Source organism: Terrapene carolina, unplaced genomic scaffold, assembly GCF_002925995.2.
Source record: "Terrapene carolina triunguis isolate 2854851 unplaced genomic scaffold, T_m_triunguis-2.0 Scaffold454, whole genome shotgun sequence".
Classification (NCBI taxonomy): Eukaryota; Metazoa; Chordata; order Testudines; family Emydidae; genus Terrapene; species Terrapene triunguis.
In genome coordinates this window covers 368,066-394,414 of record NW_020664805.1, presented here as the reverse complement: position 1 = coordinate 394,414, position 26,349 = coordinate 368,066, and the positions used below count along the sequence as shown (strand labels likewise).

The 26,349-nt window shown below is 48.5% G+C and overlaps 1 protein-coding gene across 5 annotated transcripts in view; it reads left to right on the top strand.

The window, feature by feature from the left end:
- Positions 1–26,349, top strand: part of TSPOAP1 (TSPO associated protein 1) — a 96,852-nt gene that overhangs the window by 63,226 nt on the left and 7,277 nt on the right. The window contains exons 13-22 of one of the 5 annotated variants that reach the window (XM_026658513.1): positions 4,638–5,795; positions 6,421–6,547; positions 6,754–6,893; positions 7,109–7,277; positions 9,457–9,528; positions 9,967–10,005; positions 15,286–15,389; positions 16,125–16,196; positions 18,375–18,503; positions 22,690–22,730. In XM_026658513.1, coding sequence (XP_026514298.1) covers positions 4,638–5,795; positions 6,421–6,547; positions 6,754–6,893; positions 7,109–7,277; positions 9,457–9,528; positions 9,967–10,005; positions 15,286–15,389; positions 16,125–16,196; positions 18,375–18,503; positions 22,690–22,716 — 2,037 coding nt within the window. In that variant the 3' untranslated portion in view covers positions 22,717–22,730. Of the gene's footprint in view, positions 1–4,637; positions 5,796–6,420; positions 6,548–6,753; positions 6,894–7,108; positions 7,278–9,456; positions 9,529–9,966; positions 10,006–15,285; positions 15,390–16,124; positions 16,197–18,374; positions 18,504–22,689; positions 22,731–26,349 lie in introns of those variants that run through there. The other 4 variants (XM_026658509.2, XM_026658510.2, XM_026658514.2 and 1 more) reach the window with 4 other exon arrangements.

Sequence of the window (26,349 nt, the reverse complement as noted above, 5' to 3'; positions counted from 1 at the left end):
GCCAAGTTCTCCCAGAACAATGGACTCGATGACATCTCCATGCCACACCCCACCTTTCTCCTCATTGGAGTCGGATAGTGAGCTAGAGCACTTGGGTTCCCACTGCTCATCTTACCCGCCATACGGGATCCAATTTCACCATGAGCACCAGGCATATCGCCCACCCAACCCTCAACCTCCATGGTTTGGGCAGCCATGGTACCACTTCTCCCACTGATCAAGGACGCACACATGAAGGTCATAACAGACAATATGGCCTGCATGTTCTACATAAACCAACAGGGAGGTGCCAAATCTCATTCCTTGTGTGTAGAAGCACTAAAACTATGGAACTGGTCCATCTCCCACAACGGCCTAATATTAATTTCCTACCTACCGGGAATACACAACACAACAGCCAACAGTCTCAGATGCAAATTCCCGCACAACCACGAATGGGAGATAGAGTTGACGATTCTATATGACAATTTCTGACAATAGGGGATGCCAGTAATAGACTTGTTTGCTACTCACCAGAACAAGATATGCCCACAGTACTGCTCCAGGGCAGGGATTGGACGACACTCCATGGGAGATGCTCTTCTCATTCCTTGGGAGAAGGGACTTCTTTACGCCTTTCCCCCATTCCCTCTATTATTGAAAGTCCTGTCAAAAATAAAAAGGAAAAAAGCAAACATGATTCTGATTGCCTCCACCTGGCCCAGGAAGGCCCTGGCCCTTATCTGTCGCAGCTGGCATTATGTCCCCCGATGACTCTCCCGATCACTCCTTACCTGCTGTTGCAGAATGAGGAATGCACTCTCCATCCCAATCTACGGATCCTGTGACTCAAAAGTGTGGCTCCTTCATGGTTCCAGCACATAGAAACATCTTGCTCTGAGGAGGTACAGGAGGCGCTATTACACAGTAGAAAGGGCACTACTCGTCATCCCTACCTTCAGAAATGGAAGACGTTCCAGATCTGGTGCCAGCCCAAGGGAGTCACCCCTACTGCAGCCACTTTACCGGTGGTCCTAGACTACCTGTTGACCTTTAAGAAATCGTGTCTGTCTATTAGCTCACTGAAGGTTCATCTAGCAGCAATTGCAACCTTCCACTAACAGGTAAAAGGCTACTCAGTCTTCTCCCTCCGAACTACGAAGAGGTTTCTTAAGGGCATAGCAAACCTCTTCCCTCAACCCAGTCCCCCACTCCTCAATGAGACCTCAATCTAGTGTTAAAAGGACCGACTAGACCGCAATTTGAACCCATGTCCACTTGTTCACTAACTCAACTTTCCATGAAGATTGCTTTCCTCCTTGCCATCCCTATCCTTCTGGCAGAAGTGAAGATAGCAGCTTTGATGGCACATCCCCCTTTTACTGTGTTCTTTCTTGACACGGTCACACTCAGACCACATCCAGAGTTCACTCCTAAAGTGACTTCTGCATTTCATATGAATCAACTTACTCAGCTTCCAACATTTCATCCCAAACCTCATGAGGAAAACGTCCTTCTCCCGTCAATTGTATGTAGAGCTTGGCCTTCTATTTGGACAGGACAGTGGCTTTTAGAAAATCTCCAAGACTCTTCCTCTCCATTGCAGATAGGTCTAAAGGTACAGCAATCTCAGCTCAGCAGCTCTTAAAGTGGGTTTCCAACTGTATTAAACTCTGTTACCAACTGCATAATTTAGCACCCCTAGCTTCAGTATGCACACATTCCATGAGGTTGGTCTCCTCACCCGTTGCCTTCTCCAAGGGTATCCCTATATCAGAAATGTGCAGAACAGTTACCTGGACATCTGTGCATACCTTTGCAGAGCACTATGCCATCCTGGGGGATTCGGCTTCAGATGCCAAATTTGGTGCGACAGTATTGTCATCCATATCAGACTTGACTCTGAAGTCCCAGTCTTCATTGGTGGGTACTGCTCGGGAGACACCTACAGTGGAGCACCCATAGAGACACTACTCAGAGAAGAAGTTACCTTGTGCAGTAACGATGGTCCTTTGAGATGTGTGTCCCTATGGGTGCTCCACAACCCATCCTCCTCCCCTCTACTTCGGAGTTTCAGTGGTTGACTCTGTGATAGAGAAGGAACTGAATGCCCGCACACACTGGCTAACCTCGTGGCAGATGGGGAGCTGTGCGGGCGGGACAGACTGCTATTGAAATTCGCCGATCAGCAGCGCGGGGGTACAGACACACCTACAGTGGAGCACCCATAGGGACACATATCCCAAAGAACCATTGTTACTGCACAAGGTGAGTAACTTCTTCCTGCTAAAACAAGTAACTCTGATTTACTTCTGATTATTCGCCACTTAACTGATTTCTACTTTGCCCCCAACTGATTGAGATAAAAAATAATTTGGCCTCTAGATTGCTCCTGCACCTCTTTATTGCTCTGATTCAGAATACCCCTTCTGTTTTGGAGTGCATTATGTCAGATAAAGATAAATTAATCACTGGACTGAAAGTTGCTGGTTGCCTAGCAATCACTGATCATGAACGAATTACATTAAATGTTTATTTAAACAGAGGACAGTCTCAGCCAGTTTTTATATATATAAACACACACACACATATACTTGTTGTTTCAGAAGAGTTATTTTCCCAAAGCTGAGGGAAATTATAAGTGAAATTGATTCAGAGGAAAAATTTAGACAGAAAAATATGAATGAAAATGGGGAGTTGTTTAAGAAGAGTTTATTAGATGGCCAAAAAGCCACGATTCCATAATCATGAAAGATGACAACTTTGGCTAAAAGCACATCCTGGTTCAGTGGAAAAGTGAAGACAGCAATTAGAAATAAAAAAAGCAACATATAACAAATAGAAATAAAGGGGAAAGAGATAGCAATCATATAAATTAGAAGTTATGAAGAGTAGAAAATTGATAAGGGAATCTAAAGACATCAGGGAAAAATCCATTGTTGACAGGGCTGACAATAAAAGGTGTTTTTAAAATATATTGGGAACAAAAGAAATCCTAGCAATGATATAGGTCCACTATGAGATGGAGATGGCAAATTGTTAATAATAATGTAGAAAAAGCAGAAGTTAAATACATTTTGTGTTCTGGTTTTGAAAAGAAGCAGGATGATGTGATTGTATCACATGATGGTGATGAAGTACTTTCCAGTCCATTAGTAACTAATGAAAATGTTAAACAACATCTACTCAGTATAAACATTTTAAAATCAGCAAGCCCAGAGAACTTGCAGCCAAGAGTCCTAAAAGAGTTGGCTGAGGAGATCTTTGACCTGCTAATGTTAATTTTAAATAAATCTTGGAATACTGGGGAAATTCCAGAAGACTGGAAGAGTGCTAATGTTGAGCCAATATTCAAAGGAGACCATGGGAACTATAGGCTGGTTAACCTACCATGAATCTTGGGCAAAACAATGGCAAAGCCCATGTTACTTGTGTATTTTTAAATTAAGGATTGATTCTGTATGTAAGTAAACCAAGTCATATGGGTCATGCTTTATGAGTACATTTATAAATAGGTTATAGAGGGCTAACACGTGATTACCAGATGTTTTAATAAATGGTTGATCAGTTGTTGTGGAGTCCAACTGGTCAATAGGTTGTTTAGATCCATCTAGAACACCTTCTATTGTGGTGTGTATAACTATCTATCCCACAGAATGCTCATATCTAGATCATGCTTATAGAATATGTTAATTGTTGAGTAGCCCTTTATAAACTATTTGCAAATGAACCCCTAGTACCAGTGTGACCATTTTATTTTGTTACTAAAATAATAAAAAGCAAGACATAACCACTGATGCTAAGGGTGGGTTAAGACCCAGCTTTATTACAAGCAGTGCAACATTTCACCAACCATTTGCATAACCAGTTCAATGTGAATGTCTTTGAATGCATGTCTGAATGGAACACAGCTCTGTAGGATCAAGTGTATCCATTTCAGTTTAATGTAAGGAAAGTGATTGCCTCGTCTGGCTAAGGGAGTGTTGTGTGTTCACCTGAGTTTGCAGGCAGGCTGCATTTACAAATCAGCTGCTATAGGACCGTTGTGAGTGGCAGAGGGAAAAAGCCCCTGCACTCCTTTGCTCTGGTAGCACAGGGATTCCTTACTTCTGCTCCTCTGCAGGGAGAAGGATGCAGAAAAGGTGGTGGGGAGGAGGCAGGGCCTTGTGCCTGTCAGCAGGGGCCAGCATACGAGGAGCAGTCTGATCTGTCCCTATGGATGGAGTGAATTGCTGATTCCTGTGTACACAGGATGGCCCTGGAGAAAGCGTACCTGACCCCAGCCCAGCCAGTTTCCTCCTGTAGCTCTGAGTGCCTCTGTGGCATCCAGAGGATGCAGTCGAAGGTGCTGCAGACGCAGACACATCTGTGCAGATTTGGCAGGGGAAGACAATCCCACCCAGTGGCCTTTCTTGTTGTCTCATTGCATCACTAGGTTATCTAATCGTTTTCTTTAACCCGAAGAACCATCTCCTCCCGTGCTTCTCTGCAGACTGCAATCGCTCTCCGTCACGGTGTGCGGTCCTAGTCCTGACATTGGATTGTCCTATTTCAAACACCGTGAGGGGGCGTCTGTAGCTTTCTTTCTTTGTTAATGTTTATTTCCTCTTTCTCTCTGCTTATCCCCTTTGTGCCTTGTCTTGGGGGCTGGGCTGTAGCTGGATCCTTGTGACACCGATAGCGATGAGGAAATTCTGGAGAGGCTTCTGGAGCTCCCACATCAGCAGAACTGCAGCAAGAAGTTATTTAGCATTCCCGAAGTGACAGAGGAAGAGGATGAAGAGGAGGAGGAAGAAAAGTGTGTTCATGTGGAGAAGAGAGAATCCCCAGACTGCTTCCTGGAGAGACGTCCATACCATGCAGAAAGGAAGGGGATGCCCCATCCCATAAGTGCCCCTCAGGCATTTCCAAACACAGATGGTAATGACACCTACCAAAATCTTTCCATGCAGGCGCCCCAAGAGGCTCCTGTTCTTCAGAAGACCAGAGAAGACTCTGACAATGAGAATCCTGCCTATCTGGAGCTGAGCTGGACTCAGAAGAGGGGTAGCTGTAATTGGGGTTACCAGGAGAGTAGAATGAAGCCCACTGCAGGCACAAGCCCCCAGTCGGGCAGAAAGAAAGGAGGTAATTCTCAAGAAAGGGCCCATGATCTGCCTGAGGTGAACAGGAAGAAACGGAGCGATGTCAAAGAGCATTGTAGTCGCCTGCTGAACACCTGCAGCCTGACAGGAGGCAGCTTGTACAGAGCCCAGAGCCTCAAGGAGAAGCTGAATGTCGTAAGCAGTGCTAGTGGCAAGGGCGGGTCAGAAGTCTGTGGTCATGCAAGACCAGGCACCTTTAGAAAATCCCACAGAAAGTTAATGCCTTCAGACCTAGCAGAGCCCGCTGCATTGACAACCCACTGCTTCAACACAAGGAGCCTCGAGATCAATATTGAATATGACTCAGAGGAAGATCAGGATCTGACCTTCCCTTCCAGCCCCGGGAGCAGTGAATGGCCAGATGGCAGCGTGGAGGGGTCCCAGACTGGCTGTGAAGGGTGGAGTGATTGCTCCAGTCAGTCTGAGTCTGCCCACTCTGATGGGAGAACCCCGCTGAAGAAGCAAGAGTTTGGGGAAGAGAAAGGAATGGAGTGGGCTGGGTCTCCAAGCCACCACCCACAGTTACCTTGCCCAGAGAAGGAGGCACTGAGGAGTGAAGGCAACTCAGAGGAGCAAGGCTGGGAACGAGCGGATAATCCAGCTGGCTGGAGGAGGATGCCGGAGCGCCCTTGGAGGGGGATACACAGTGCTGCGTTGCACGCAAGGGTCTGGGTGACTTTTCCTCTTCTGGTTTTGAAGCAGCTTGTAGTGACAATAGTTTCCTCCCCTGCCCGTGCCCCCAGCCTGCCTGTGTGCTGCTTTGTCTAGTGCTGTACAGAAACAGACTCGTCAGCGGTATGTCTGGGAGAGCTTGTAGAGCTTGTAGATCTGTGCTGCTCTGAAGCTTTTCTTGTATTCTCTGCTTATGCTTGTACTGTGGAAAGTCAGAGGAGACTCATGGATGCAGTATTCCTTTTCTCAACTGGGACCTCCTCCCTAGGCCAAGATGCTGTCCAAGCTCAAAGACCGTGGGACCTTAGTGAAAATTCCTAGTAAATTAATGATGATCCGTGATCATTTCTACTTTTCCTTGATGTGTCCTTCCACCCCTCCTCACAACCCCAATGGAGTTGTTACTGGCCTCCAAGAAAAGCACCTGTCCATGTTGACTTGCTTCAGTTTTCCACAGTGCCACATAATTCTCATCTCTGGAGTGTCCCAAAAGAGGAATATTGCATGTGAATGCATTGCTTTTTGTGGTGTGCTTAGTGTCGCTGGGGAGGGGTGGAGCTGGGTCCATGCTAATTCAGAGTTCAAAGCATGGCCATTAGTAACTCTCCAGTGGTTTCTGTTGCAGGCTTCTGATAATGAAGATCTGAGGTTACAAGAGTTACTTGGCTCACCAGCTTGGCAGACTCCAACCCGAAAAGGGAACAAGACCTTGAGAAGAAGCCGAATCTTGAAATCTTCCATCTCCAGTTCAGGTGAGCTTGTCAGCGTTTCTTGAGACTATTTTCCATCTGAAAGGGAGCATAGTACAGGGAGGGAGAGACAGACAGAGGGATGGAGCGAGAACAATCTGTTTTGAAATGTTGAAAGAGAAGCCAGTAACTTCTATCCTGAAAACATGTCGATTTGGAGGTGTGAGCTCCCTGGAACGCGGTGCTAACCTCATTTCTCCTGCTTGCAGGCTCAGCTTCAGAGGCTGTTGTTACAGACAACTCAGTAAGGATATTTGTGGCCCTTTTTGACTATGACCCCATTTCTATGTCACCTAACCCTGATGCAGCTGAAGAAGAGCTCCCATTTAAGGAGGGGCAGATTCTGAAGGTAAGAACAGTGCTACATGAGGTCTTCTCTTCCATGTTGCTGCTAACCTGCCATGTCCCGGCCACAGATGGCTGGGACTTTTGGATGCAGAATTCAGTTGAACAGGCTGTTGTTACCTTCCTTAAACTGCTTTGCCTGCAGAGCATCCCTGCTTTCATTACGTGGCTCACGCTCCCTAATGTGAACTGATGCAGATGCTGTTTCTCTTCTTCTAGGTGTGTGGCGACAAAGACGCTGATGGGTTTTACAGAGGTGAATGTGCAGGAAGGGCAGGGTACATCCCTTGTAACATGGTGTCTGAAGTTCAGGTGGAGAGTGCGGAAGTGAGGAAGGAGCTGTTAAAGCAAGGTTACATTCCTGCTGCCACATCGGTGGAAAGCATAGGTACTGTACCTCCCTCCCACACCTACTCGGGTTCTGCATGTGGACAATGCGTTTCTTTCCTGACATTCAGGAAGCTCAGCACTGCTGTCATGCATTGCACTGCAGCTGCACGCCAACTGCACCTGCCAAGGGGGTTCTTGTGGCCACCCTCAGGAGCGTCAGCCACCAGAACCCCTGCTGTAGCTATAGCGAGCAGCAGGGGCCCTGTGCACATGAGCTGAGTGTCCTGGCCTGAGGCTCTAACTGCTGTAGTATCTCAGTTCAAAACCTGCCCTTCCAAACTGCAGCATTGTTCCAAGCCGCCTCCCACATGCGGCATTGAGTGTGGACATGCAAGGGAGCGGCACGTGGGGAGGATGCTGTCTCTGGATGGGTTTTAATGACGTGTGCTTTGTGAGAGCTAACCCTGGGCCAGCTGCTGTGCAGTGAGGAGTTGAAGTGGGGTCTGCTTCTTGCTGAAGTACGTGAGAAGAACATAGGAGGGAGCAGAATAGTACCTCAGCTTCAGCCGATCATGGGCGCCTCATGGTCTGCAGCTGACCAGCCCTTGGGCAGGGGAGGCACTACTTTTAGGAGAGCACAGTGTGTAGACAGGGAAGGAGGAGGAGGAGACGGGTGGGTGGAGGTGGGGAAGAAAGCCAGGGCAGAGAGGAGAATAGTGATGAGGGAACTCTGAGAGGAGGGAGCCTGATGGAAGGAGAGAAAAGAGAAATGGGAAGGAGAGAATGAGGGGAAGAGAGAAAAAAGAGCTGAGTTTTACAATTAACAACGCTGCTTTGACTTGGCCTTGTTGCATAGATTGTAAATGAATGCGGAGTACACATACGTGGCCCTAGAGAAGCCAAACGGTGGTGCCACTTGGGCTCCTGGTCCGTGCCAGCGAGTGTCTGAAGCATGGGGCCTTAGTGCTTTATGCACAGCTGATGTCTTTCTGCCTCCTGCAGCTCACGTGCATGAAGCTGAGCCTGAGAAGGGCAAGAATCCCTCTGTGTTATCACAGCCACCAGGGGCCTTAGTGAACTGCAAGATCTCAGCTGACCCTGGGTGGGAATTGTGGGCTTGTCGCCTGCCACCAGACAGCGTTCCAGGGAGAATACTGCCATCTAAGCACTGGCATGTCTTGCAGGTCCTCCGGACACCCTGGCTGCTCAGAGTGAATCCCAGACATGCTGAGTGCCATGGGTGACAGCAACACTGGAAGGTTAGATCTAGGGCTGGGGTAGTGGAGTGACGTGCACAAGGGGCTCCCAACTTCACACCCAAATGACAGAGCAGTTAACCGAACTCTGTCTGCCCAGTGCTTTTGCCACGTTGTAGCTGACAGTGGAGACAAGGCGAAAGAGGAAGCGTATTTCCCTGTCTCCCCAGGCTGAGATCCAGTGTTCAATGACAAAGGCTAACATGTATTTTCAAAAGTTACTAGTTCTTAAATATGAATCACTGTTGATCAATGATTCAGAGCTTAGGGACTGCAGGAGCCATCTCTGTCCCTCTTCTCTGCAGAGATCGAGCTCCAAGCATCACCCCGTCACTAGGGAACCTTGTCAGCAGAAAAGAGCATTTCCCCTTGAGAGCCTCACATGAGGGTCTGGCTGGTGAACCGCTCCTCCCCAGGCTCACTGGGGATCTTCCTCCCTGCAGAGCCTCAGGAGAAGGGAGGGAAAAACCCTGATCTCCTCCCCTACCAGCCTCTAAAATCCCCTGTTCTCTCCCAGTCTCCCATCCTGATCTTCTTCATTCACCTACCCGCAGAGTGGGGAAGAAGGGAACTGTGTTCCTGCAAGGGCAGGGTTAATGTGGGTGGCTTGTTTGAGAAGTGCAGCCCTAAATTTGCTTCTTTTGGGTAGTAATCTGTTAGGGTTTGGTTTTACTGTGACTCTAATATTCCTGAAAGGTGATGTGCAGTCACAGGCAGGGAGGGATGGACAGGCAGGACATGCTCTGTTGCATTCTTGATGAGCGCATATATATATAAAAACCCATGTGTCTGTGTGTGGGTTGTACAGTCTGAGAGTCCCCGGGTGGTCTCGCTTTAGTATATAAATTGCAGAGTCTGCTTCCCAGTGGAAGTTTCTTCATGCTGCTGTGTTGCTTGCTCACTCTCCAAGAAGCTTTTCACTTTCATTCGCTGTCTTACTGTTCTCTTGTCTATTTGCTTTTTTTCTTGGATTTTATTAAGGAAATGGTACATTTGCTCCACCTCCACGCCGCCTCACGGTCCCTCCTCCGAAACCCAGACGTGCCAAGAAAGGTCTGTCACGCCTGCTGCTTGCGTTTGATTTTGGCATTGGGTTGCAAACTGGGTTGAGTTTTGACTACCTGCTCTCAGGATCTCCAAGTGGTCAGACTGGCAGCAAGTGGACAGAGCACCCTTTCCTTCCAGTTTGGCACCATTTGTAATCACTCCATGCTGGGACCCTGGCCTGGGTGTTAAATGTTCTCCAGGACAGATAGCTCTTTTTGTTTCTTGAGCTTGTCCTCTGTCTCCAATGATGTTCCAGTGTCACTGTTACTGTCCTAGACTTTGAGCTGCATGAACAGGATGTACGATCTGCTTGTGGTGTGTGCTTGTTGGGCCTTGGCTTGATCTTTGCTGTTCATGAGGAACGTTTTGTTGTTGTTCGTCAGGTGTCTGTTTTTGTCAGTGTTGAAAGCTGAATACAGACTCATTAAATCTTTTCTTCCACAGCAGACCTGGAGAAACAGGAAAACTACAAGCCTCGTCCAGGTGAGAATTGCTCCTTCCATGCTCGGATACTACAGGGAAAGGGCCCATAAAAGTAGGTAGATGCTTTTCAGCAACACACCTCAGGGAGCAGCCGCATCACTTCCTCGTAAGAGCCCTTCAGAACCCATGTGAGCAGGTTTCTCTCCCTTCCCTACGTGGAACCTTGTCAGCGTGACTCCAGTAAGAAGAGTCCTGCTACCAGCTTGTGGTTTCGGCGTGTTCAGTCTTACCCAGATCCTAGCTAAGCTGTGGCAAGGAGGAACAGGCTGTTTATGCAGTGAGCAGTGTATGCTGGGGGCTGATATTGGGGACATGGATGGTGGGTGAGGTGAGCATGGGGAATGGCAGGCTGCTGTCAGAAGGGCTCACTAGAGAAGAGTCGGGCTTGGGCTGCTTGTCATGGAGGTGTGCATGGTCCGAAGGGGTGACAGGAATGAGGACAAAGGGGTGAGGTTTGAGAAATTGTTCCTACAGCAGGAGAGATGGTTACCCTGTGCCATTTGGAAAGCATGTTGTGACACCAGAGGGGTTGCAGTGTGTGTAGGGTCTCCCTCCTATTTGGATGGTGGCTGTTGGACCTTCGGCTACACAGTGGGAATCTGGGGACTGTGGGCTTGTTTTGGGTGGCTGGTGGGGCTGGCCTGAGTAGTTGTAGGATGTCTGACTCGTCTGATGATGATTTATTTGTATTACATGGTGCCGAGGAGCCCCCGTCAGAGATCAGGACCCCCGTGTGATAGACCCCATGGGCTTACAGTGCCACAGCTAGAGACAGCAAAGGGCTTCTTGCTGTGGGGGAAATTCCAATGACTTATTGGGAGGATTGCTTAGTTCCATGACAATCTCTCTGGTTCCAGGGACGCATGTTGGGCAGGAGTAGGGTGACCAGATGTCCTGATTTTATAGGGACAGTCCCGATTTTTGAGTCTTTTTCTTATATAGACTCTTATTATCCCCCACCCTCTGTCCCGATTTTTCACATTTGCTGTCTGGTCACCCTAGGCAGGAGTGGGTGGACCTGCAGCATTTGATCTGGCTTTCCTGGCTGCTGGGAGCAGCACAGAATGGAGATGGATCTTTGGTACTCAGCAGCTAGTGAAAATTAGCATGAGGAGATAGAGTCTATTACTGAGGCCTGTTAGTGGTTTCCATTTAGAGGGCAAGATTCTGGGCTGCTTGAAACAAGCAGTGGTTTCGTGGATTGAGCATGGGACCGGGAGTCAGCAGGACTAGGTTCCATTCCTGAACTTGCCACAGACCTGCTGGGTGGCCTTGGGTAAGTCTCATCCTCTCTCTGTACAGATGGGGATCCAGAGACACAATGGTGACGATGGTACTTACCCATCCTTGGAAAAAGCTTTGAGACAGATGGTACCAAGTGAGATGTCGGGTGGCACTACACCCTGTGAGGTCAGGCGGTGTGATCCTGGCTTTACAAAGTGCCCACAGAGAAGCAGTCTAAGGTCACACAAGAAGTCTGCTGCAGAGGGTGGAATAGAATCAGATTGATTGAATTCCTTACCCCGCCTGCCCTGATTTCCATTTACTGTTCTTCATACTGGAAGCAGCAGGCTCCTTGCTTTCCCAGTTAGTGCCAAGCTAAGATCTTTGGTGAAAGCTGGATGGGTTCAGCTCAGTTTAGATAAGGCAGGGGAAATGCTGCTGAATGGGGGAACACCTGGAGGAAGGGTGGGGACGGAGGTATGCTTATCATTGACCTTTATGGGCCAAGCTGTTGAGATCATACTGGAGCCATTGCTGGGCCTAGGCACTTAGGTAAGAATAGGTGCTGGCAGTGCCCTTTGCCATGTTCGGCTAGGCCATAGGCTGCAGCCTCTCCTTTTGTGAACCCACTGTCATATATGCCTCTGTCAGCACCATTGCTCCCTAACTCATAGTTTTCTGCGCTGTTAGATCACCCATTCCTACAGAGGGCAGCTCACTCACTTACCAGATCAGTTGTCAGTTGTTGGCTGTGTGTTGTCAGTTGTTGGCTGTGAGTGTGTGTGTGTGTGTTCTCTCTGCGTGCTGTACCAGCTCTGGCCAGTTAGCCCATACAGCAGGCTCCAACTGAACTGCCCAATAACCACAGACCTGGTTAGTAGCAAAGGCGCTCGCTCAGGTTTATTGCCGATGAAGTGCGGTGCTAATGTCTCAGCTCAGTGGTTACAGGTACACTTAACACATGCATGCCTGTGATAATGGACCAGCTCAGTCAGTGGTGGGACTTTCCAGTGCCCCCTAGGCCAGACGAAGGGTTAAAGTGAGGTATCCCAACATTTATAGACTCGGATAAACAACTTACGTATCACCTTATGTGTTTCAAGACATGTTTGTTACCTCCCCTTGTACTTTCCTCCTAATGTTTCAGACAAAACATCCCTATTCACCACTTTTACTCTGTTTTAGACAAAAGATCACTATTCATCACTTTTGTCGTGTGCTAAGTTAGGGTGTTCTTGCACTGGCCTGCTGGAATGTGTTTACACATTCAGTGTGTTTTATCAATACTAGCAGTACCGGTGCCAAGTTCGTGTGCCGGTCACTGACTTGCAGGCAAGCATCTACTTTTGACAGGGCCTGACTGTAGCTCGTAGCATAACTTTTGCTGACTTAGGGTATGTCTTCACTACCCGCCGATCCGGCGGGTAGCAATCGGTCTATCGGGGATCGACTTACCGTGTCTCGTGAGGACGCGGTAAAATCGATCCCTGATCGCTCTGCCGTCGACTCCAGAAATCCACCTCGGCAAGAGGCGGCAGCGGAGTCGGCGGCAGCGCGGCAGCAGTCGGCTTTCCCCCGTCCTCACCGCCAGGTAAGCTGACCTAAAATACGCAACTTCAGCTACGGTATTCACGTAGCTGAAGTTGCGTATCTTAGGTCGGACCCCCGCTGTAGTGTAGACCTAGCCTTAGGTTCAGGCCTCAGGCCTTGCACCAGGCCCATGCTTCAGGCTCTCTCTCTACTACAGGCTGGAGTGCTGAAATACATTTTACTTTGATTTACTCTAGCTGACCACTTGGAAGCTTCTGCTTCTGCAGAATGTGGTCATCTGTTTGTTTAGCTGGACAAGCAAATGAGCATGTAACACCAGCCACCAAGGTCTGCACTAGCTTCCCATGCACTGCCAGGTATAATGCAAGGGATTTGTTTATCCACAGAGCCCAGGACCAGACTAATCCCTAGACCAAATTGCCCTCTCTACCTGATTGCAACAACAACAACGCGTAGTGGGAATGTTCTTGTTGTCTGGCCCCAGAGGGAAACTCTTATTTTGGTATTCTTAGTGAAGGACTGTGAAATTCACTCCTCTTGTGGGGTGAATTCCTGGTCCCACTGGAAGTCTACAGCAATACAACCATTGACTTTACCCACAGTCTGCAAAGCCTGAGCTGGGTGATATATAACACAAGGTGAAATATTCTATGTATAGAATCATAGAATACCAGGGTTGGAAGGGACCTCAGGAGGTCATCTAGTCCCACCCCCTGCTCACAGCAGGGCCAATCCCCAAACAGGCCCCTGTAAGGATTGAACTCATAACTTTAGGTTTAGCAGGCCAATGCTCAAATCACTCAGCTATCCCTCCCCACCACTGTAGTATTGTAGCTGTTTGATTGTTATTTCTGCTAGGCAGGAGTCATGTGCGTTCTCTGGAGATGAATGATCTTTTGTGGCCATCTTGTCTGGCCATTAGCAATATTTGGTTTAGCTTTTGTCTTAGTGCTTAGGTACAAGCCATCGTAGGTGCTTTGCAAAAAAATCTAAAGTTAATTTTAAAATCTCTCTGTCATGTGCATGTGATGGAGGGAGGTTGAACACTTGTTAAGGGGCTAGGAGATGCCCCAAGAGCCGTCTTGCATTCCATGTGCACTTTCCTGAATGAGCTGTTGCCCCTCCCTAGGACACTGCTCTCCCCACACCCACTGCTTCTCTCCCTTTCCACAGCCCTGGCCAGTGTTAAACACATGCAGTGGAAGGCTTAGATCCATGAGGATCTGGGGACAGCACAGCAGCCAACAGCTAGAGACTGGACAGTTTGCACCTCCTGGGCTTCCGAGCTCTGCTTTTACACACTGACAGGCTTAAGTAGAGCTTGGAGCTCTGCCAGGGAGGCATGTTCTGGAGCAAGCTGCCCCCTCTCTGGCCCCTGACTGCGCCTCTCTGTCACTGCTCCATTGCACGTCAACGAGCAATTCGCAGATGGTGCTGTGTGCCCTGCTGACGTGGCCCAACCCAAATGGGATTTCAGTGGGACTCTGAAAGGTTCTTTTCTAGCCTGCTAAGGGGGCCACATTTCAACTCTCTGCCTCAAACCAGGAACACTGTTCCTGGGCTCTCTCAGTTGGGGCTGGACCTTGCTACTGCCTCTCTTCCCAGAAGGGGCTGAACTGCTTTGGCTCAAACTTTCAGCAAAAAGAAATGCCTTTGAGTAGAGACTAGCCCTGGAAAAGGTCATCCCAGAAGGGTGAGAAAGGTGTCAGTGAGACCCAACCGAGAGAGATCCTTTCACAGAACTACCTCAGCCATTAACTGTGCCCTGTCATGATAACTGGGGCAGTTGGTCCCTGTTTGGAAGGGCTGACTGGCCTGGTTCAGCCAGGTCCCTTTGGAGAAGAGTAGCAGGAATTGGAAGGGGTGGTCACAGTTAGCTCTCGTCCCTTTTTACGCATTGCAGCCTGAGTGGCTCTGCGTGGCAGCATGTTTGACAAATGCTAACTGGGCCCCACATTTGCTGTATAAGCTAAGGAAGGCAGCAATCCTTCGATCATAGAAGGAGGAGGCTGAGGGACCAGTGCATTCCCCAGCAGGCTCTGCAGGACCTTCACCACCTCCTCATCCCCCTACCACGTAACCTCATCACATTGACTCCTGCCTTCCCCAGTGCTCTGCCATTAGCAGAGCAGGAGCTGCGCACCAGCCAAATGGCTTTGCGGTTCCCCAACTCCCCAGTCTGGCTGCAAGTGGCAGGTGCTGGCCTGGGTGATTCGTGGGAGCACAGACAGGTCAGGAGACAGACAGAGAGAGCTGGTGAGGGAATCCTGGATATATGAGGAAGTGGGGGAGGTGAGAGAAAAGGTGGCACCTTCTCACCAGGTTCAGCTGAGTTGCCTTTCCAGCCACCCAGCTGGACCCTACAAATGTCCTTCCCCCATTTAAGATACCCATTGAGACCTGGTGCTTGCATCTGCCCCAGGGATAGCAGAGAAACTGTTCTGATTTGGGGTTTCATCCTGGATTTTCAGTCTCACGAATGTCTGTTTTGTTTCTGTCCCTCAGGGTCCAGGTGGCAGGACCTTGGGGCTGATCTGATCACACCTAGGACCATGGTGGCTGCTTTTGACTACAACCCTCGGGAGAGCTCTCCAAATGTGGATGTGGAGGTAACCAGCACCAGTCACTTCCTGCCTGAGGCTTACTTCTCTTTCTCTCTCCCCCTCTGGTTTACCTTCTTACGCTGGATCCCTTTGGCCTGACCCTGCATCATCCTCTTTCCGAGTGCTTGTGAAAGTCTGGGAATAATAGCCTTGGAGACAGAAGTCTTCCCTTTATCCACCGAGCGAGGTCTGGTGCTTGACTGTGCAGACTTCCCCTACTCTGATCGGAGCGTGAGACCCAAGTTCAATCTATTCAGTTCAATTTTGACTGCAGCTGCAGTGTGGAATCAGGCCCTGGAAAACACAGTTATTGGTAGCCAGCGCTTTTGCTAGAGCATTCCCAGGCATTGGGCCCAAACACACAGAGGCCGCATCACTGTTTAGATATGAGCCAATGTTCATGTTGCTCCGTTCATGACAGTTCCTTGCGCTCAGACATCTCTGGGCAGAAGGCTGACCTGTTTCTGGTGTTTCCTTTTATCTTCACATCCAGACAGAGCCTGCTTCCCTCACTGGGAGTCGGACTCTCACAAGCCTGTCACAATGGCCTGGGGAGTCAGGGCACAAATCCCAAGGCCTCGGAATATTTTATCTCCCAGAGAATTTCTAAGATGGAAATGACAATGGGAAAGGGGTGCAGAAGCTTGTGAAAGGCAGGTCCCAGGAGCATTGTTTGTGTCTAACCATTTCCTTCCCAGAGCTGGGCTCTCCTAACCACGTCCTTACTGTGCCTCCTTTTAGGCTGAGCTGACATTTACTGCTGGAGACGTTATCACAGTGTTCGGGTCCATGGATGATGATGGATTCTATTACGTAAGTACTGTGTCCAGAGAGTCTGAGAGACATGCAGCCTGAAGGGCTACTCCCAATCAACTGTCAGAATAGGAGAGACTGGGAAACAAAATGGAGGCTTGTCAGCAGGGACTGTCCCAAACACAATGAATTCCAACCTTTGGTTTCTTACATAATCCCAGTTCGACACATTCCAGCTGGGGTGTGTTTTCTGCATTTTACCTTTAAGCCATTCTCTCTCTCTCCAGCCCCCGGAGGAGGGGGAGCCCCCCCGCTTTCGTTCTCCTAGTTCCTTTCTTGGCATAACCCTAATACAGCTATTGCCAAACTGGAATCTATGTACTGTGCACATTGTGTACATGAACAGTGCTCAGCAAGCACACCACATCTGCTGCAGGCTGAGTTGTCATTAAAGAAGTGCCATTTCGTTACGGCCATTTCTATTTCTCTCTCCGTTCCTTGTTTTCTTTATACGTGCCATGGCCTAGTTTAATCACAAGTGATACGTTTGCTGGGAGCCTGGAGGGCTTGGGAGAGACCCAGGGGCCTGGTTCAAATCCAGTTAGGTTGGCAGTGACTGAAAGCTGGTGATGTCCACAGGCTCCGTGGTGGCTTATGTGAAATGAATTGGTTCTTTCAATCCGGTTCCCAGGTAGGGGACATCCCAAAGAAACCCCTTTGCGCTAATGGCATAAAGGGGTGGTCTGAACTCGGAGCCTGAGAACTGAATGTGCCCTGGAAGCTGAGCTCCCTCTCTGTGGTAGAGATGGCTCCTGCAGTTGAGAAAGCTGAGCCGGCAGTGTGGGGGAGCCCATGATGTACTGCTCTAGGGAGAGGAGAGACAGTGTGTCAAACCAGCACCCCACCAGACCTGGAGCAGCTCAGCTATCCAGGTGGTGCAGGCTTGACAAAGCCCTGGCTGGGATGATTTAGTCGGGGATTGGTCCTGCTTTGAGCAGGGGGTTGGACTAGATACCTCCTGAGGTCCCTTCCAACCCTGAGATCTATGATTCTATGATTCAGGCAGCTCTAGGTGTTACCAGTCTGTTCTTGGTACAAAACCAAACCCATTCATTTCAGTTAAGCATACTACGTGACAACAGTGTACTTGCCTATGATATCATTTACACAGGAACTCAGGAATTACCAGACACTCCTGATGCTGTCAAAGTTTCACTCTAGCAACAGTGTGTCACAGACATTTTCTACTAAATGCAAACTCTCTGGTTGGTGAGGAAAGAAAGTCCCTGTATAAAAGGCACATTTAATTTAATTCTCTCCCAGGGCTATTACAGGTGCCCAGGAATCTTCCAGGGTGTTTGCAAGGAATTGGATATTTATGTTACACAGTGTTGGGCCAAGATCCCTGTCTTGCCTACAAGATTCTGTTTTCAAGTTTAGTTCTGCACTCCATTTACTATGGCTCTATATTCCTGGGGTCCTGTTGGATAAAGTATCTTTGCACCTGTTGTTATTCAGAGAAGCTTTAGTTAAACCCCCAATGCCAAATAGAATCAAAAGGATTAAGAAAGTCACCAGAACAGGCAAATCATTTCCTTTTGTTTCTCCAAAGTCAGTTGCTGTTCGTCCAGGTGTCAATGTGCTCTGTAGCTTTATGGTGATCAGTGTCTATCTATCCATCTGGCTCCATTGTTTGTCCCTTTTCTCTGCTCCTCACACTGACCTGTTCTTGTAGTGAGAGTGGAACGGGTGTTGGTAGATCTGCCCCCGCCGCCCCCCGCACAATACTAATGACAGGAATCCCCAGCTCCTACGGAGTGCTTTTCATCATCCCCAGCCTTTGTATTCCCGGGAGCCCCAGTTGTTGCCCAGGACCCCATTGTGCTAGTACTCTACAAACACAGAACAAAGAGACAGTCCCAGCCCCAGAGTTTAGCTCTCAAAGCGCTTTACAATGGAGGTCAGGACCATTATCCCCAATATAGAGATGGGGAAACTGAGGCACAGGAGGGGACATGACTTGCCTAAGGTCACCCAGCAGGCCAGAGCCAGGAACAGAACCCAGGCTCTGACCTCCAAGCCTGTGGGAGCAAGGCAGGCCACATTTCCTAATTATCTTAGCCGGGTTTAGCCATAGGCTGCAATCTGCCTAGCCCTGTGCAATGGGGTTGTCTGCTTCATTTCTCAAGTCAGTCTTTCTTAGTGGTGTATCTAAGAACTACTCCTCTGACCTTGCAGGGGGAGTTAAACAGACAGAGAGGCCTTGTCCCATCTAACTTCCTGGAAGCTGTCTCTCTGGACAGAGGAATGACTGAGGGGCTTCATTTGGAAGACCAAGACACATGTGCAGTGAATGCCGAGAGTCAGGTAAGGTGACATGGTAGCTGATCAATCCAGAGGACTCTTGGGACAGAAACTGTTGTTACCATCTCCATATAAAAGGACGTCCAGTAGTTGAGAAATGGGAGAGATACAAAACTCCAAAGTGACCAGAGGTGTGGAGTGGAGGGCATGAGTGCAGCCCACCCCATCTCCTGCAGCCACTCAGGTCACTGCACTTTGCCTAGTGGCTTTTATCACCCAGGAGCAGCTCAAGTGTTTGGCGGGAATTATTAGGGGCACTTGTTAAAGGACGGGAGAAGCTTCTAGGCAAGACAATGCTTTGAGGACTTGCTCCCTCACTGCTGCATGGTGGTGAGTGTAACACACCCGAAAACCCTCTGGGACATCCCCACACGCACCTCTGTGAAAAGGATGTAAGGCCACGAGAGCACCTCTCAAACCCAGGAAACTCACAGCCAGAAAATCCTGGCTCAGCCGCTCCCTCCCCTGCTTCCTGGCACAGCCAGCGTGCTCTCCCCAAAGCAGACCCCATTCTGTGCTGCCTTACCCCCCTGCAGTGCCTCTAGCCACAGTGATTGCCAGGGGAAGTCCACACTTAGTTGGGCCCTAATTCTCAAATGGATCTCGGAGCTGTCAGCTACCTTTGGGAAATTACCTCCATAGCTCCCCACTCCCTGAGTGCCAGAGATGTCAGAGCTTTGCATTAGCCACAGGCCTAGTCTGGCACCAAGCCTTGGTCTGTGAACAGGCACATACCCCTGACTGCCCCAGTTCCTAGGATTTTCTGCCTCTTAAAAGAAGCTGGAACTATTAGTGTCACCCTAACTAAATCCTTCCTGGCTTCCCTGCCTCCTGCTAGTCCTGCACCAGCCTCCCCCAGCTCCTGCCCTCCTCCATCCCTCTCCCTCATGCTCAGCCACCCCCTGCTCATTTGCCTTTGCCTTCAAACACACTAGAGTCTCCACAAGCCTCCCCCCCCCAGCTACTGCACCATCTCCCTCATTCTGTAATATCTGTCTGCTCCAGTGCCTTGATTTCCTCCCCATACAGGGGAGGTGCTGTGCCTGCTTTGCACAGGCTAATTGCCCCATCTTCTAAAGCCAGCCCAAAGCTGGGCCACCTGAGCTGCTGGTCATGGATGTTCAGATTCCTTTGACCCTGATTTGAAGGGCTTGTCCGCCTGGGAAACGTTTACGAGTTGTAGCAGTTTAATTTTACAGGTATAGTTAGAGAGCTGTAGTTACACTAGTACCACTCCCCTTTGGCTTTTTCAGTTTAGCTTAAGCCACTTCCAAAGTGACAAAAGGTAAACTGAAAATACCTACTCTGACCCTGGAAGAAGGGTGCCCACAAGGGGGCTCCACTAGTTAACAATATCAGTTTAAATTCACAGTACAACTTTCCTTAGTCTCTGCATTCCCCAGTGTGTGAATGGACACAGATTAGGGTAGAGGGCTCTGCATAGCTCTCTTAAACAGATGTCCACTTGCATCAAGGCATACTAATCCCAATTAAGGTCCAACTGTTTTTAATGGCTCTGTATCTATGTGGCTTGGCACGTGATTCCAAAGCTGGGGTAGATGGAGGCTGTGTATTTGGGGAATCAATTGTTAGTGATTGAACTTATTACATTCCAGGATTTAACTGGTAATAGGCTGCCTGCTGTACACGGACATCCTTCCCACGTCTACCCATTCCAGTTCCTCCCTGATATACATTCCTCCCAAATGGACCAGTATTTACCTTTGTTCCCCTCAAGGGCTGATGTCAGCTCACATTTATATCAAGCTCCATACATTTTTGAGAAAGTTACCCCAACCTCCTTCCCAGTTCCCTGCTGTGTTTATTAACATGAACATTGAGTATGACCCGTTTCGAGGTCAGGGCACCATGTGCTAAGCACTGTGTATAAATATACAAAGACATGGTCCCTCTCCGGAAGAGTTTATGTTCTCCGGGTGTTTCTCATTTGAATCTTTGTCACACATTGTATAGCTTGAGTGAGTGATTACAGAGGGGAACCAGGAATAGGACACTGAATTCTATACTTGCCTCAGCTTCCCCAGGTGTGGGTATAAATTCTGTTCATGGCGTAAGTGCCTAGATAGGTACGACAGAATGACCACCTTCCTCCCATAGTTAGTGGCTTATGGGGCTAATTAATGAATGCACTTGAATTGCCCCAGGCTCTTCCAGTGAAAGGAACTAGAGAGAGACATGTGTGAATACAAAGGCCTGTATAACAAAAGTTTGACTCTTGGTGGTTGAGAACTTGAATCCTGAAGCTGCTTATGGCTGCCTGCCACATTCAGTGATGTCACAGGCAGGTAGCCATAACCTCACCTTCACTTGCATGGTAGAGACTGCACTGGAGGAGGAGCCAATTAGAAAGCTCACCAATGGAAAGAGGACATTTGGCATGAGTCTGACTGGCGGCCCTGATGGATTAATAGTTATGGACCCTGCTTTGTCCTTTAAGAAGCAGTTGCTGGCTGTGAAGTGTTAGGCGACAGGGTTTGTCTCACTACCCTAGTGTTCCCTGCATTGTCTCTGCAGAGTGCCCACCTCTCACTAAACTCAGAATTTGTGTATCCCGACGGTTGTGTCTGTTGCAAAACAACGTGGTATCGGATTGAAAGGGCACTGCTGGGAGGCTCCTGGCAGTGAATGTCTTTACACACTCCCCTAAATTACCAGAAGAAATATAGCAATTTCTCAAGGGTCCTCGTTCCAGGACCCTTGAGCTGCATTCTTACTCCTATTACATAGTATAGCCTCCCCAAGGCCCCCCCCTCCCCCCGCCAGGTATAGTGTCATTAAAATTAAATAGTGAGCACCAAAAGGCAGGAAAGGTAGAAGTGAAGGTTCTCCTAGGCCTGGTCTACACTAACACCCCAATTCAATCTAAGGTACGCAACTTCAGCTACGTGAATAACGTAGCTGAAGTCGACATACCTTAGTTCGAATTTACGGCGGTTCAGACGCGGTCCACACGCGGCAGGCAGGCTCCCCCGTCGACTCCGCGGTACTCCTCTCGCTGAGGTGGAGTACCGCAGTCGACGGCGAGCACTTCCTGGTTCGACTTATCGCGTCCAGACCAGACGCGATAAATCGAACCCAGAAGTTCGATTGCCAGCCGTCGAACTACCGCGGTAGTGTAGACCTGGCCCTAGTAGCACTGAGCTGCCTACATTGCATGTATTCTGTGGGCTCAATCCTCACCCGTTGTGAATCAATATAGAGTCATTGACATCAACCCAACTACATCTGGGGGAACTGAGGATTGACCATAACCAGCTAGCATATTTTTACAGGCCTACTCTTGTGTTGGTTAAAAAGTGTTAGCTGGCATGGCTTTAAGCCCAGCCTATTTGCTGAGGCTAGACCTGGCCAGGGAGAGGGACTGGCTGCTGGGGAGAGTGAAGTTCTCACATTTCCTGCTACCTTTGTTCGGTTCCTGCAAAGCTGGGTCAGCAGAGCTGAAAAAGCAACAGAGAGGTGGCAGCAGCACGACAGCATCATTGGACTCTTTTGGAAGCTTGGGGGTGAGATTCCTCCTGCCAGATTGCCTAGCTGCAGCCTCTGAGCCATTCTGCCGGCTTGGGTAGGGTCACTGGACAACATGATGTCACAACAAAGCTGTGAGCTTCATTAGGCTCTACTCAGATCTTAACAGGAGCTCATTCAGAAGTGATTTTCCAATTGCTTATAACTTTCTGGATGAAGCTCCCCCACCCACCGCCAAGCAGGGGCCCAGCCCCTCAATGAGGATGATTTCCAGACAAAGCAGAGGAAGGAGGATGAGTTCTGTGAATCACTGGTGATTAAACGATTCGTACAATTCTGCAAACATCGGGGATATTTTTAACTCTCCAATAACTGAAAGAGATGAAGGGATTTTGCTTAAACTTCCAAACAAATGTCACTTCTGGACTCAGGCTAAGCACTGAAAACTCATCCTCAAAGGGAAACTCCCTGAGAAGTCCTGAGTAGGTGAAAACAGGATGCGACCGTGAAAATCCCATGGTAACGTCAATGATAGTTGTTGCTATCAAGGAATTGCTCTAATGGGTGTACTTTGCATCAGTAATATGCAGATTCTGTCAAAGACTGAGATTTGTAAAGCACCTTTAGAAAGTATTCCATTCTAATTGATTTCATCTATTTATTTCTGCCCATATTATGCACCCCTGGCGGTTATATTCTTCAGAGAATGAGGAAAAGAAGAGTCCAGTGATAGATAAGAATGATACATAGAGAGAGAGAGCAACCATGTAAGTGTATGGGAGAAGGTCTCCTTAATCCCTTGCCTGGCCTGCCCTGCAGCCAGACTTCTCTCCTTCCCCTGCTGTGGAGTGGCTGGCTGAATGAGGCTCATTACCAAAGAGAAGCCATGCTGTGAAGTGCAGTTGTTTGGAACAATTATCTGGTGGTTTTGGGGACTGTGGTATGATGCTGGTTTCTTAGAAATAAGAGATAGAAAGGGCCTGCTTTGTCCTTCAGGCTGGCCCCAGCGAGGGCAAGGTTATTCTTTGCACAGTAGTTTATGGTGCTTTATCCAGACTGGGTGTAGCTGTCCCATGTGATGGGGCTCCTACCTCCGCCTGCAGGCTAATAGTTTCCCATATTCAGCCTGCATTTTCCTTTGCTCAGTCTTCTCCTATTCCTCCTCATTGTGTTCCCTGGGGCTCCCGTAAACAATCCAAAGACTAGCAAATTGACTAAATAGGTCATGCGGGTGGTGCTAGTCCCTAAAATTAACCCCGGTGGATAATTGTTCTGTTTGACAGCACTCACAGAAAGGATTGCAGCTGTGGGGTGTGACTTCCTGCACTCCGCCATTTGAAGGGTGCAGGGGGAGCAGATTGATTGTGTTTTTCCTTTTTAACATTTGATTTATCATTTCAGAAAAAAATCATGAGTAACAGAGAAGAGAAAAGACTAACATGATTGTGCGTTTTTGCAACACTAACACTGTTTATCAAGATCTTTCCAGAGTAATTTTTCTTCATTTCTTTTCTTGGGGAAATATCCAGAACTGAATTTCCATTTGTTACTTACCAGTTGAGTCCACTGCCTCTATGTAATTTAGAGGGGTGTGTGTGTACATGTGCGCCTGTGTGTGTGTGTCATTCACCAGAGATGGCAATCAGAAGGACTTGTGACCACAAAGACAGTTAGTCATGTCCTTCTAACTGATGGAGATTTGATATTTGAATTGATCTATTCAAATATAGTACAATATAGTACAATAATACTGTTGTTATAACCTATTGTCTATCAGCCCTACATGGTGAGAAGACTTCCAACAGTATAGGGTCTTTATTTTATAATTTAACGGACAAGGGCAGAACAAGATCTAATGGTTGGAAGCTGAGGTTAGACAAATTCAGGTTGGGAATAAGATGCCAATTTTTTACATTGAGAGCAGTGAACAATTAGGACAAGTTACCCAGGGATGTGGTGGATTGTCCATCATTTGGAGTCCTTACATGAAGATTGAATGTTTTTCTAAAAAATATGCTGTAGTTCAACCAAATGTGTTGGGCTTGACAGGGAGATGTTCCTTGGCTTGTGTTATGCAGGAGGTCTACATTAATATAATGGTCCCTTGTGGCCTTAAAATCTATTAAATCCATGAACAGCAACAAGCCCCTGGTTATCTGGGATGCTGGAAAGCAATGTTGTAGTCATGGTGCTTGCTGTTAACTCATTGGATTTGGGAGCAGACTTGCATTTTGCATCAGTACCAAACCAGATTTCTCTAAAAGGTTCATTTAGCTCTTTCTCGGGAATACTGATTCCACTTTTGTCACACCCTCTCCTAAACAATGGCCTCTTTCCATGTAACACACCCCACCCCACCCCATAAGATGTTCAAGAGATCTGACTCCCTAGAAGTTGTGTTTCAGCTCATCTTATAATTTGTTCTTCTTGGAAATGAATGAAGTGTCTGGAATAACTAGAGGTGAATTTAACTCTAAAGAAAAAGAGACCATGGACAACTGCCTTTCCGGTTAACTGTTAATGGCACAGAGCAGTTCAGCGGTGGGGTGATGCAGGGATGCTAAGTCTGTTATTTCGACACAGGAAACAGGCTCAAGACTGCCAGTCATATGAGCCTCCATTTCTGTTTTTATGCAGCAGCGGAGGCTTTTTTTGTAACATGCTCCTGGTAGCAAAGTATTCCCATGCCCAAGTGACACTAGACAACAGCATTATACTAACACAGTCTTCTAGTCGCATTTCCTCTGCTTGTCTCCAGAGACAGCCTCTGTGCTCTTTGCTAATACCCCTCCCTAGGCAGAACATCATGCTGTCTATATCACTGACTCATGCTCTTCCCAGGGAGAGCAGGATGATTTAGTTGGGGATTGGTCCTGCTTTGAGCAGGGGGTTGGACTAGATGACCTCCTGAGGTCCCTTCCAACCCTGATTGTCTATGATTCTGTTAGCTAGACACTTCTAGCCCCCGATTCATGAAACCACTTGTGCCTGTGCTTAACTCCCAGTGACTCCTATGGAACCTAAACTCAGACTTGGGGCTGTCCTGAATAGCTAAGCTTTCCTGACCAGAGCTTCTAGTGATGCAGTTTCAGAGCAGCGTGCTGGTGATTAACCCACCTCTGCCCCTGCCTGCAGCTGCTCTTTGGGTGACTATGCTGTAGTGAGTACAATTGGAAGCTGCAAAGATGATTCTCAGACCTGACAAGTCAGTGTCGATGTTCAGTACCCATTCAGGAGCCATAGAAAGGGCAGAGGAGGGCAAAGGCTGTTTTATTGTGATAGAGTCCACAATGCATTAGCAGCCCAGGATGGCTAAGGTCATGGCTGAGCTGGAAAGCTTCATGATTTTGTAAGCAAGTAATTTTTAAGTGAGGTGAAACTTGGGGTACACAAGACAAACCAGACTCCTGAAAGGGGTACAGTAGTCTGGAAAGGTTGAGAACCACTGCCCTAGCGTATGTCTACACTGCAGCATAACCCCGGGCTTGGACTCAGAGTTGAGCCCAAGCCCCCCTTCCATCTACACACAAATGTCTTGGACTCAGGCTCAGACCCAGGATCCTAGGACCCCGAGAGGGTGGAGGGTTCAAGCTTGAGTCAAGCTGGGACCTAGGGTTCAAGCCCGATCATTCTGCAGTGTAGATGCAGCCACCCCAGACTCGGGCTCTGGGAGTCTGCCAAGAGTATTCCATAATCCCATAGGCCAACTTCCTTTGTTCTCTCTCTCCCAAGAATTGCCTCCAGGGAAATGGAAGCAACTCCCCCTTGTTGTATTACAGCAGCTCAGGAAATCAGAGTTTAACCCTTCCATTTTATTCTGATCGCCAAGCTCCAAATACACCTTCAGAGAGCCTTCTGCGTTTGAAATGGACACTGACCAGAAGTGCACTGCTTCATGCTTGTGGGAGCATGGCTAGATTTGGGAAATCTCTGCTGTGGGGCCAGCAAAGCAGTGGATTTAGGAGATGTATCAGGAATGACCATGCATAGCAGCAAATAGCGAAGAAGCTGGCAAATTTACTGGCCGGTGACCAGGGCAGGGAACGGACTACGCAGCTCAGGACTGAGTACAGGGAAACCAGGGACCAGAGCGGCACCTTGGGCAACTCACCGACATCATTTTATGAGGCATTTAACCGGGTGCTGGGCACGGAGCCAGCCTGGGGGCTGATGGCAGCCAGCGGCAGGCAGCAAGTGAGGCCACCAAAGCTGACACTGGTCCCAGAAGAGGTTTTGGAGCAAAAGCAGCTGCAATACAACCTGGGCTGTACTCAGAGGAGCTTTTTGATGCCACAGGAGGAACCACCGTGGCACCTGCAGCTGAAACAGAAGAGGTAGAAGCCGTCCTGGAGCCTGGTAAGTT